Source organism: Sinocyclocheilus grahami, unplaced genomic scaffold (assembly GCF_001515645.1).
Source record: "Sinocyclocheilus grahami isolate Dianchi unplaced genomic scaffold, SAMN03320097.WGS_v1.1 scaffold790.1, whole genome shotgun sequence".
In the NCBI taxonomy this organism is placed as follows: domain Eukaryota; kingdom Metazoa; phylum Chordata; class Actinopteri; order Cypriniformes; family Cyprinidae; genus Sinocyclocheilus; species Sinocyclocheilus grahami.
Window position 1 is genome coordinate 309,768 of NW_015505969.1, and position 12,733 is coordinate 322,500.

General features: G+C 36.3%; 1 protein-coding gene across 2 annotated transcripts in view; it reads right to left on the reverse strand.

Annotated features, from left to right (window-relative positions):
• Positions 1-12,733, reverse strand: part of LOC107561751 (GRB2-associated-binding protein 2-like) — a 93,360-nt gene that overhangs the window by 42,769 nt on the left and 37,858 nt on the right. For both annotated transcript variants that reach the window (XM_016246228.1, XM_016246227.1), the window contains exon 2: positions 11,245-11,548. In XM_016246228.1, the coding sequence (XP_016101714.1) occupies positions 11,245-11,548 (304 nt within the window). The remainder of the gene's footprint in view (positions 1-11,244; positions 11,549-12,733) is intronic.

The following is a 12,733-nucleotide window of genomic DNA, read 5'->3' on the forward strand; positions in this document are numbered from 1 at the left end:
AACCTGACAGACAGATCAGAGCATCGATAACAGCCTGCTGCTGTCGCACCATCCACCATGTCGGGCAGACTTTTTACGCCCAAAACTATCAGATAGTTTTGTTTATGTTCAAGTTGTGATAAAACGCAATATGGACAGACATAACAGCACTTTAAACTACTGACAAAAGACACATTTATGAAACGAAAAAAGTCAAACAAAGTTGTGCAATACCTATCAGTATCAATAATCTGTAAGGTCTACAACCATGTAGCATTAAAGTTAACATAGACTGACGTTCATAACTCAGTGTACACTGTATAACTGCAATCTGATGTGTTTCTGAGTGAAACAGGATATTCAACGGAAAGAAATGTAGGAAGGGGCTACATTTTATGCATTGAGTTAATTAGAGTTAATTAGATTGTGAATTGGTAGTTGCATACCAGAACAAAGCCAGATGGTTGAAAAATTGGAGGGAAAAAATATTTTGGTCAAGTAAACTTTTGTTTAACTATAAGCCATCATTTTTCAGACATAAAAAGCACAAGCTTCACAATGCCTCTTGTGAATGCACAAACAACAGTTGGCTGGAAGCGATGGTTTATACTTAAAAAATAATACAATTTGACTATTTCTCTTACATCTATTGTTTCGCTTCAGAAGACGTTGACTCATGCATTGGTTTATGGATTATCGTCACAATGGCACAATCAACATTTTAACACTTGCAGACTCACAGAAATTGATTATTTATATAAAAAAATCTTTGTTTGAGTTCATCTGAACAAGGTCGAATCAATGATGCCAGCCTTAAAAAGAGCTAAAAAGCCCTCCAAGGTCTGCTGCACCACCTACACCATTCATAGTTCAACAAACACTGAGTCGATGAGACTGTTCAAAGATCTCCCGCTGTTCAGCTACTACAGAGGCCACAACCTCAGAAATCAGTTGGGACACTTTTATCAAAGAGCACGCTGGACCCCTCAGCTAACTTTTTCCCATGTGAATCTCAAAAATTACTTCAGAATGGATTCATTTCAGAGTAACACTAGATACAGGAGATAAAACAAGGAGCCCATTAGCTGCTCATTAGCGACTGTTATTTATTTATGTCCTTGTGGCCTCCAATAGAGTGCTGCAGTGATGACGTGTTTTTGTAAGCCAACTCAGAAGTTAGCATTTGTTCCCTCAACACAGACCCAATAGAGGATTTTTCTAGAGCTGTCCTCGACTAAGGATTTTTCTGGTCGACTAGTAGTCGTTCATGTTAAGCATTAGTCGACTAAATCGCGCGTTTATTAATAAACCATTTAAATCATTATAATGAGCCTTTAATTGTCTACATAGCCTAATAAGCACTCAAGCACACGCATTAAACTTGCCATAGCACACCGGCAGAAGTAATGATTATGAATGTGTCAGGGAAAAACAGTTAGGAGACTGCATTAACATTTTAATATTTTGATAAACTAGTGCTTTCTTTGTTTTCGGTTTAAGAGATGAAGTCGGTGACACTGACCGTGCATTCACACCGCCGCCGGCGAGAGCGTAAAAATTCACTCTGGCCGCCCTGCCAACAACGCTGTAGAAAGATTTGTGGATGCTCTGACGCTCTGATGAAGATCGAATGCTTGTCTTGTATTTAAAGGAGCCGCAAAGGAAACACGCATGTTGATCTTGTGCAGATTGACCATAAGTACACTATAAAAAATTACCGTGAATTTAACTGTACAAGACTGTAAAAATGCTACAGTAAAAACCTGTTAAATGGTTAACGGTAAATTCCCTAACTACGTATATACGGTGAAAAACTGTATTGGACATTACATGTATTGGACATTAATTTTGGAAATTGAAAAATGAAAAAGATCCCTGTGTTCACACCCCGCCGCCGGCGAGAGGCTTAAAAATCGCTCTGGCCGCCCTGCCAACAACGCTGTAGAAAGATTTGTGGATGCTCTGACGCTCTGATGAAGATCGAATGCTTGTCTTGTATTTAAAGGAGCCGCAAAGGAAACACGCATGTTGATCTTGTGCAGATTGACCATAAGTACACTATAAAAAATTACCGTGAATTTAACTGTACAAGACTGTAAAAATGCTACAGTAAAAACCTGTTAAATGGTTAACGGTAAATTCCCTAACTACGTATATACGGTGAAAAACTGTATTGGACATTACATGTATTGGACATTAATTTTGGAAATTGAAAAATGAAAAAGACCGTATAATTTACAGTGAATAACCATAAATTGACATTCCCAGAATTCCCTGCGTTACATTTCAAATTTGATGTTTTTTTGTTGAAATAACTGTTTCTTCTTAGTTTTTACTTATCAGTTTTACACCTAATGTTGTTAAATGAATGTTTATTGCATTATTTCAGTTTCATGTGCGTTACCATGATGGTGTTTAGGGTTTGTGTGAATGACACTGTGCACCTTCTATATACTGTATGTTAATATTTAAAAGCTGCTTTTGATAGGCTTTGGTTCATCGTGACTTTCTCATCACGACCTGCATTTGGTGGTTACCAGTGTATTACAAAGTTACAAAACAGATTTCAGTACTTCAATAGGTTGGTATATTAACCTTATATCAGTTAATGAAATTACGGTATTTAACTGTATTTTAAGTTATAACCGTAAAACCTAAAACTTTGCTACCGTATTTTTTACGGTAAAAATTCCGGCAACCACAGCTGCCGTTTTTTCAATTTTTTTACAGTGTAGGGTATAAGTTAACCTCATGAAATATTTTAAATGTGAAAGTAAGAAATTGATCGATGGAAAGAACTTAATTATAGTTACATGTTTGCTAACGAAATAAACCAATAAAAAACATTTGTGTGGTGTGTTTTTTTTGTTCATGGTTAAGTGCTAGCCTGATTTCAACATGCAGTTTATAGGAGACGTTCACTAGCCTGGGTCTTTAATTAACATTAACATTAATTTGTGCGCAGCCTACATTACAAACTGTCCTGGTTGAAGTGTAGCCTAAATGTAATTGGTCAAATCGGTGTTGTTTTGAGCAACTGAATTGCATTTGCGCTGAAAAACATGTGTTCTAGCGTGAAAATGCTTGAGAACTAATGTGGTCGGAACCAACGTTTACAGGACTTCGTTCTCTGGAATTCTCTCAAGCGGAGGACTTCTACACTCCAATTGGTTGCCGCCGAACCGCGTCATAGCTCATTACCATAAAGCTGACCTGACTTCAGCTCTCCAACAACTTTAAAGCCTAAATACAATCGTGAGAAGTAAAAAAACTAAATACAGACTATAAATAAACTATACAATGGACGAATGACTTCACCGTCACCATTAAGCTTCTGACAACTCTTTCAGTCTTTATTTTCCCAGAAAGTTTGAGGTAGAATAGTTAGGAAAAGCATGACGTATAAACAAAACGAGGTTTTGAAAGCGAACGTGTTTCTGGGTTTTGGCCATACAAAAATATGTCACTCCTGCAGCACTCTGTGCATGGAAGACCAACATACAGCTTCAAATCTGTACCAGACAGCACTGGAGTGACATGAGGAGAGCAGATGTCTGTTCTCCAGTTGCCAGACACTTCACTGACACCAAACAATCTGCTGGACTTTCTGTGGAAACTTGCACGGACACAGAGGGCTGAGGACATTGAACAAAAAAAAAAAAAGACTTCCACAGTGTGAATATGTACTGTAGATGGATTTATTATATGAACTGTGAACAGACAAAATGAGGAACTCACCTAAATATATGAAATTCTTGTGTACATTCTTTGCGCTACTGTATAACGCTTCTGCAAAGATGTCTAACAACATGTTTTACACCCATATTGTCACGAATCCGGTCCATGAACTTCCGTCGGCTAACCATTAGAGGTCACCCTTCCCATTTTCATTGACTCTCGCACTCACACTGTTGCATATCATCCCGGACTACATATCCCACCATTCATTGCACTGATTGCACAGCTGGTTCACTAATTGCACAACACTGATTGCACCCAGCTGTTTCATATCACTCCCTCACTATTTAACACTCACTCTCAAGGGATCACCCTTCCCTCTGCCGAGTATTGTTTAGCACATATCACTCACCTAGCGATAGCTACTCTACGGAGCCATTTCTAGTTTTCATAGTTTAGCCTTAGTCTTGCCTTGCCTGTTTTCTCGTGTTCTGATTCCTGCCTGTGTTTCTCGGATTGCCCTTTTGTCTCGCCGTTCGGACTCTGTTTGCTCCTGCCTGGACTATTGCTCGTGTTATTGGATTGCCCCTCTTGTCAAGCCCTTTGGATAACGTTTGCTGTCGACTGACTCACGCCCGTTTTGAATTACTCTTCGTCTTGCCCTCATATACCTGTTTGCCATTGTCTGAACCTTGCCTGTTTTATGACCATGCCTTTAAATAAAAGCTTTGCAGATGGATCCGCACGTCTCTCATCTCGTCGGCTCCGTTACAGATATTTTCAAAACCGACTAATCAGTGAATAGTTTGAACCAGCTTTTAAGTTTTTGATGCAAAAATAAGATGATTTCCATGGTAGGGACTGCTTCAAATATAATGGCAGATGAACTAATGTAAAAAGTACAGTATAAACAATTAATTGTATAAACAACAAATATATATATATATATAAAAAAAACTCAATTATACTGTGTGAGCAAGATAATATAAAGAGAACACATTGTTTCCAATATTAAAATAATTGGCTTTTATATTGTCATTGTACTGAAGCCAAAGCAAACTAAATATTCACTTCCTTATATTTAAAATGAAAATAAAATGAAACTATATTAAATAATATATTTCTGTTTGCATTGGCTTGTTTCATTTTGTTCAAAAATGTGTTTAATATTTTTGAAATGAGTCTCACCAAGGCTGCATGCATTTGACCAAAAATACAGTAAAAACAATAATATTGTGAAACATTACTATATTTTATTTTTATTTTTTTGTTTTGTTTTATTTTCTATATTAACATACTATTAAAAGAAAATTTATTATTTTTAGTAGTTAAGTAATTTTTTTCCTGTGATGACAAAGCTGAATTTTCAGCATCATTACTCCAGTCTTCTGTCATATGATTCTTCAGAAATCATTCTAATATGCTTATTTGTTGCTCAAGAAACATTTCTTATTATTATCAGCGTTGAACAGTGATGAACAGAAAGTTATTTTGTAACATTATGAATGTCTTTACTAATGCCTTGCCTAATAAAAGTAATTCTTTTAAAAATCTATATGAAGAAAAATATTGTAAAAGGATAGATCTAGACATGTTGACCTCAATAACTTTACTACACAAGGCATTTTCATTTGATATCGTATTTTATCTATCATGGCTGTGTGACATTTCAGTCATGTGACAAAATTAGCTACGCATATCAGCACTCAACCACACAGAATTACAGAATCAGACTTCGTCTATTTGTACTTGACACACTTTTGTTTCGTCCCCTTGAACCATCACGCATGCATGTCCCCAAAGATCCGGCAAACAGACTCGATGCACTGCCGACCGACTATCAATGCTAACTTCCTCTGAGGCAAACTGGCCTCTCCAATTTTTCATGCTCACAGCGCTGCTGACAACTTGATACTTGCTTGGGGAAAAGAGAGGTCGAGCGCAGCATTTATCTGGGGAGGGGAGGAGAGCCGCTCTGATCTACATTGCAGTAGTGTGTGTTTTATTCTCTAAGAGGCTGTGGCTGCATCTTATAAAAAATGGCTCTGTTTTGAATCAGCCTTTACCGTTTTGCCAGAGGAGGTAAATGGATCACTGGACACTGTGTGTGTGTAAGAACACAGAAGGTCATGGGGCGGCTGGGGACTTTACATCTGGATCTATGAAGAAAAATGCATGTATTTGCAAAAATGAGGGTTTAACTAATACAATTATAAAATGGAAATAAAAGCTACTTTTGTATTTATTCTCTATGTATTTTTAGAATTCAGTATATTTATAAATATAAATTATTAGGGTTGTCCCTGATCCCTCCGTCGCAACAACATATCATAGCTTAATCCCAAGCCCATGGCACGCCACAGCGGGAGTGACTTGGAAAGATGCTGTGGGGCAACAGGGCCCAAAGCTCTCCCCTCATCCTCCAAAACACCAGCCATCCATGGCCACTACCTGCATGCCACGCTTGTCTCAGATGTCTGTTATTTATTTATTTACATATGTTTTTTAATGTATAGACTTGTATATGTCTCAGCTAATTTGTGATGCATTAAAAAGGTGAGACGTAGTGCAGCCAAGGCCAGGGACCCGGCCCACCCACAAGGCCCACTTACCCTTTGTATGTGTATGTGTATGTATATATATATATACACATAAATACATACATACACACATGCCAAGAATTTTACTAGGTGTGCATGTATTTTAGCTAATATGTGATGCATTTAAAAAGTGAGGCATGCATGTCAAAACCAGCTAAGGTGAGAGATCCTGGAAGAAAGAGCTCAGAGAGACGGTGGGGAGACACTAGCCCCATGCCCCACATCATCTCCTCCCAGCCATATTTCAACTCCACCATACCAAATACGGACCAGGATGCCACTGGGGACCAGAGGCAGGAAGAAAAATATTAATAATAATAATAATAATAATAAATAAATAAATAATAATTAAAAAAAACTTATTACACATATGAGTATAACATTTTCTTAAGTATTTTCTTATTAGTGCTTTCTTATCGGTGTTGTCCTCTGCCCTTCCCCAAAATTCTCAATTATTATTATTCAAAATAATTCGAAAAAGTACAATATTGACTTCCTTTCAGGTTTTTGTTTATGACTTTTTGCACCTTTTAATTAACATTTTCAAAATGCACAAATTAATATAGAAAAATGTCTTGTCTTTGGCCAAATTAGAAGTAATGCTTCTCCCGCTAGAGCCGTCTTTGGAACAATGCAGAGACCTAATATATTACTTTAAAATATGATTTTAAAATAGACACGGGAGAATTCTGGGAACTTTATCGTAATTAAATTATATATTGGGGTATAATTTTGTCTGCTATCTGGGTCATGGTATCGGAGAGGACCATGCATGCTCACTCAAAGCACATCGTGTTAGAGCGCTACACACGAGGCTTTATATTGGGTAAATATATAATTACAATATAGAAATATATAAAATGATAATTTCTCCTACTTCTCCAGATACAGCCATGCCCGGTTCAAGAATCAAATCACTGAGGGTTCTGAAATTAGTGATGGTGCTCTAGCCTTAACGTACATTTCTCTTTGACATATTTTCGCTCTGTCCATGGTTATCACTATCATTGCAATGCCGCATTTATATGCAGATGTCACTTCTGAAACTTTGCAGCATGTGAGCGGTCACTGGTTCTCTTAGCATCACGAAAAATTCACTTCAAATTCTAATTCTGAATGGATTATATAGCCAAGATTATAATCACTAAAAACCATCACTGATTTCAGCTTTTCGCGATCTCACAAAATTTCGTGATAATCAATGTAGCTCTACACGGCACAATGAATCTCTTATTTACATCATGTTACACTTTTTTGTTAGTTATAATGAGATACTCCCGAGCGTCCAGCACTGAACAAAACTATGGCGTTTTGAGCGGTGAGTGGATTCTAATGTAAACCACCTCTGCTGGACCATCGCTGTCAAGAAATCAACAGAAATGTCAGTGACTGATCAATGCTACAAAAACACGTTGAAAATAGACACTTTTGAAGCTCTCCAGAGTTTAAACACAAATCAACACTGGAGCATTTGGTAAATATATTTCGCAAGTATCCTATATCTACAGCTTCAACTGAGTTGCTCTTGCTTTCTTTAGTTCCCTCTAGCACTCCCATTGAATGTATACTCCCTGTATACATTTAAATGCAAAGAAATATGTAATACAAAAAATCGGTTACCGGTAGCGAAGTCAGTAGCGCGAGACACTAAAAAAGCTAGAAATTAAATTTAGCATTTATATATAATTAAAAACAAGCTTTATATAATTTTTATGATCTTTAATGAAATATACGAATTTTGAATAATGAAAGTTAGTTTGTGTCTGGTTATTCTATTCATCAGTATTTGAACCATTAAGGAAAAGCCGCATTTTCCATATTTCATCTCTGGTTTAAAAAAAACGAAAAATGAATGGACGCAAAAGTACACAGACCTACAGTACATCTGTGATGTAAATATACCAGAGAGAGAAAAAACCCTATTCCTGTATATGATGGAGCTCTCAGTTAAGTTTACATTTATTCATTTTGTAGATGCTATCCAAAACGACTTATTTACAGAGCATTCAAGATTGACCAGAATCTCCTTGGAAACTGAATCTACAGTGCCGCTTGAAAGTTTGTGAACCCTTTAGAATTTTCTATATTTCTGCATAAATACGACCCAAAACATAATCAAAAGTCCTGAAAGCTGACAAAGAGAATCCAATCAAACAAATGAGATGAAATTATATACTTTGTCATTTATTTATTTAGGAAAATGATCCAATATTACATATCTGTGAGTGGCAAAAGTATGTGAATCTCTAGGATTGGCAGTTAATTTGAAGGTGAAATTAGAGTCCATCTGTTTTTCAGAGGTGTTTTCAGGTGTCAGTGTGTGCCCTGTTTTATTAAAGAACAAGGATCTATCAAAGTTTGGTCATGTTTGTGGAAGTGTATCATGGCACAAACAAATGAGATCTCTGAGGACCTCAGAAAAAGAGTTGATGTTGTTCATCGGGCTAGAAAAGTTTTCAAAGCCATCTCTAAAGAGTTTGGACTCCACCAATCCACAGTCAGAAAAACTGTGTACAAATGGAGGAAATTCAAGACCACTGTTACCCTCCCCAGGAGTGCTCCACCAACAAAGATCACTCTAAAAGCAAGACGTGTAAAAGTCCACTTGGTTTCAAAGGACTGCAGGCTAACCTCTAAGCAACTAAAGGCCTTTCTCACATTGGCTAATATTAATGCTTATGAGCCCATCATCAGGAGATGATGGGCTCAACACTGAACAACCATGGTGTGCATGGCAGAGTTGCAAGAAGAAAGCCACTGCTCTCCAAAAAGAACATTGCTGCCCATCTGCAGTTTGCTAAAGATCATGTGGACAAGCCAGAGGAATACTGGAGAAGTGTTTTGTGGATGGATGAGACCAAAATTGAAAATTTTGGTTTAAATGATAAGCGTTATGCTTGGAGAAAGAAAACACTGCATTCCAGCATAAGAACCTTATCTCATCTGTGAAACATGGTGGTGGTAGTATCATGGTTTGGGCCTGATTGGCTGCATCTGGTCCAGGACAGCTTGCCATCATTGATGGAACAATGAATTCTGAATTATACCAGCAAATTCTGAAGGAAAATGTCAGGACATCTGTCCGAGAACTGAATCTCAAGAGAAAGTGGGTCATGCAGCAAGACAATGATCCCAAGCACACAAGTTGTTCTACCAAAGAATGGTTAAAGGAGGACAAAGTTAATGTTTTGGAATGACTGAGTCAAATTCCAGACCTTGATCCAATTGAAATTTTGTGGAAGGACCTGAAGCAAGCAGTTCATAGGAGGAAACCCACCAACATCACAGAGTTGAAGTGGTTCTGTACTGAGGAATGGGCTAAAATTCCTACAAGCCATTGTGCAGGACTGATCAGCAGTTACAAGAAACGTTACTTTCAGTTATTGTTGTAAAAGGGGGCCACACCAGATACTGAAAACACTCACAAATATTTAACACCGGATCATTTTTCTCAATAAATAAATGACAAAGCATATATTTTTGTCTCCTTTGTTTGATTGGATTCTCTTTGTCTACTTTCAGGATTTGTGTGAAAATCTAATTATGTTTTGGGTCATATTTATGCAGAAATATAGAAAATTCTAAAGGGTTCACAAACTTTCAAGTAGCACTGTATAATCTTGGCATTGCCAAAATCTATTAGTAGAATATGCAATGTTTTGTTTAGGGTTCTTAATTTATTGAAGGGAATTTTTTTTAATATATATATATTGTTATTATTCATTAATATTTTATTAATTAGAATTATTTTTTAAAAACAATAAAAAAAAATGTATAATTGTTTTAGGGCTGCCCTCAACTAAATAATTACTAGTTGACTAATAGTCAATCATTTAAGCCATTAGTCAACTAAAAGTCCTTTTTCTGCGGCTAACTGAATAATACAATTTTGGTCGACTAACGTTTATATATATATATAGAAACATTATATAACATTATACTAACATATATGTGTGCGTGTTTTTAAAAGTTTTTAGACTATTTATACATTTTTTAATACACAATTGTAATAATTATAATTATGTATGAATTATAAAATAATTACATAACATATATTAATATATAGATTTTTTTTCAGCTTAAAAGTTCTCTCTTTTATTTTACAGTAAAAAGTTCACTTGAACTAATATAAGCTATATGTAAGCTGCCAGATCACTAAATAATTACTAGTTGACTAATAGTCAATCATTTAAGCCATTAGTCAACTAAAAGTCCTTTTTCTGCGGCTAACTGAATAATACAATTTTGGTCGACTAACGTTTATATATATATATAGAAACATTATATAACATTATACTAACATATATGTGTGCGTGTTTTTAAAAGTTTTTAGACTATTTATACATTTTTTAATACACAATTGTAATAATTATAATTATGTATGAATTATAAAATAATTACATAACATATATTAATATATAGATTTTTTTTCAGCTTAAAAGTTCTCTTTTATTTTACAGTAAAAAGTTCACTTGAACTAATATAAGCTATATGTAAGCTGCCAGATCCCACAATCACAAAGTCCTCTTTACGTCAAAAACGACCAGCGTTTAACTGTCTCTAGAATATACACTAGCACTATGCCTGCAATGATGGGCAGCGTTCCCTCCCTTTTCTTCAACAAAACAAAGGGGGGAAAAAATCAATAAACCTTTCAGACACTGCATCCATTTGACAAGGCTGGTTTAGCCCAACTTTCTCAAATGACAGAGAGAGAGAGAAAAGGAAAGCAATAAGATATGGCATCAGGTTACTTGTGATTGTTTTCTATCTGTCGTATCATCATCTCAGAGAAAAAATAGCACAATGCTCCAGATGAGAGCACTGTTACTGTAAAACCATAGATAATGGCATACAGTAAATCTATTGAATTCGGTTACTACGTTAACATTGCCTATATAGCTGAACACAGATTCCTGAGCTAAATTCAACAGAATCTGCCCAAAATTGCTGAATGTGAACACAAACATAGACGCGGTTCTCCTACCGTGATGGTTGTCCTCTGACTGGTTGAATCCACACAGCTGGCAGATGGAGCGCACCCAGCGGTTCATCTCCTCCTCCGTTTCTGCCACCATGTAGAAGGTCCTCTCGGCCGTCTTGATGTCGAACACAAAGCTGTCCTGGAACTCTTTGCGTTTAAAGGTGAGGCCGGCATCCACCTGCTCGCAGCAGTGCAGGTCAATGATGCGAATGGGCTTTTTGGCATGGTCATTCTTGTAGTACTCAAGTACATCCGGGTCTCCGCTCATGCGCCCGCTACGCAGGATAAACCAGCGCTTCTTCCAAGCCTACAGACATAACAATAACAACGACGGAAGAAAGTTTGCATTATTATATACTGTATTATTAACCAACAATTTAGACAGATAGTAATACAGTAAAAACAGTAATGAATACAGTAAACACTAATATAGTGAAATATTATTATTATATATTTCTAATAATAACATTATTACTATAATTTAAAAACTACAACAATTTAAAATGTCATTAATTCCTGTGAGGCAAAACTGAATTTTCAGTGTCACATGACCCTTCAGAAATCATTCTAATATGCTGATTTGCCTTTTCAGGATTCTTTGATGAACAGAACATTGAAAACCGAAATCTTTTGTATCATTATAAATGTCTTTACTGTCACATTTGATCAAAGTAATGCATATTTGCTGAATTAAACTATTAATTACTGAATTCAATTATGAATTTGGTTACACTTTAGACATTCTACTAACTGTAAGTAACTTTGCAACTACATGTCAACTAACTCTCATTACAGCATTTGTAGACTGTAAGGTTAGGGTTAGTAGAATAAGTTGCCGTACTTGCAAAGTTACTTATAATCAGTAGAACGTCTGCTGAGCGCCCATCAAAATAAAGTGTTTGTAGATATTAAGCAGACAGTTTACCTGTAGTTGCAAAGTTATTTATAGGTAGGTATAGGTTATAAAACAAAAGTGTTTCACTGGAAAAAATAACAACATAAAGTGTTATTTAAAGGGGTCCTATTAAGCTTTTTCACTTTTTCAACTTTAGTTAGTCTGTAATGTTGCTGTTGGAGCATAAAAATGATCTGCGAAGTTACAAAGCTCAAAGTGCACTTCAAAAGGAGATATTTTATTTAACAGAAATCACTTTTCAAAAACTACAATGAACGACTCGTTTGGACTACAATGCATATTTTCCGGGATTTGTGAAATCACAAATATCGACGAATGGGACGAGACCTGGTCGAGCTGCACTAGAGAAGGCAGCGAGTGTTATCACTATGTCAGAGACACGCTAGCTTTCCCAAGGCAGATGAACTTTGAGTGGTTACAATCATCCGGGTTTAAATCGAGCTCGAATTGATTTGATTTTGACGCAATATTTACACTGAAGCTCGCAGACGGCTATGGTAAGGGGATGACATTTCCCGACCAGGTGCCAAGTGCTGCCAATCGCAACACACACTGGCCCAGCTAACCAATCACAGC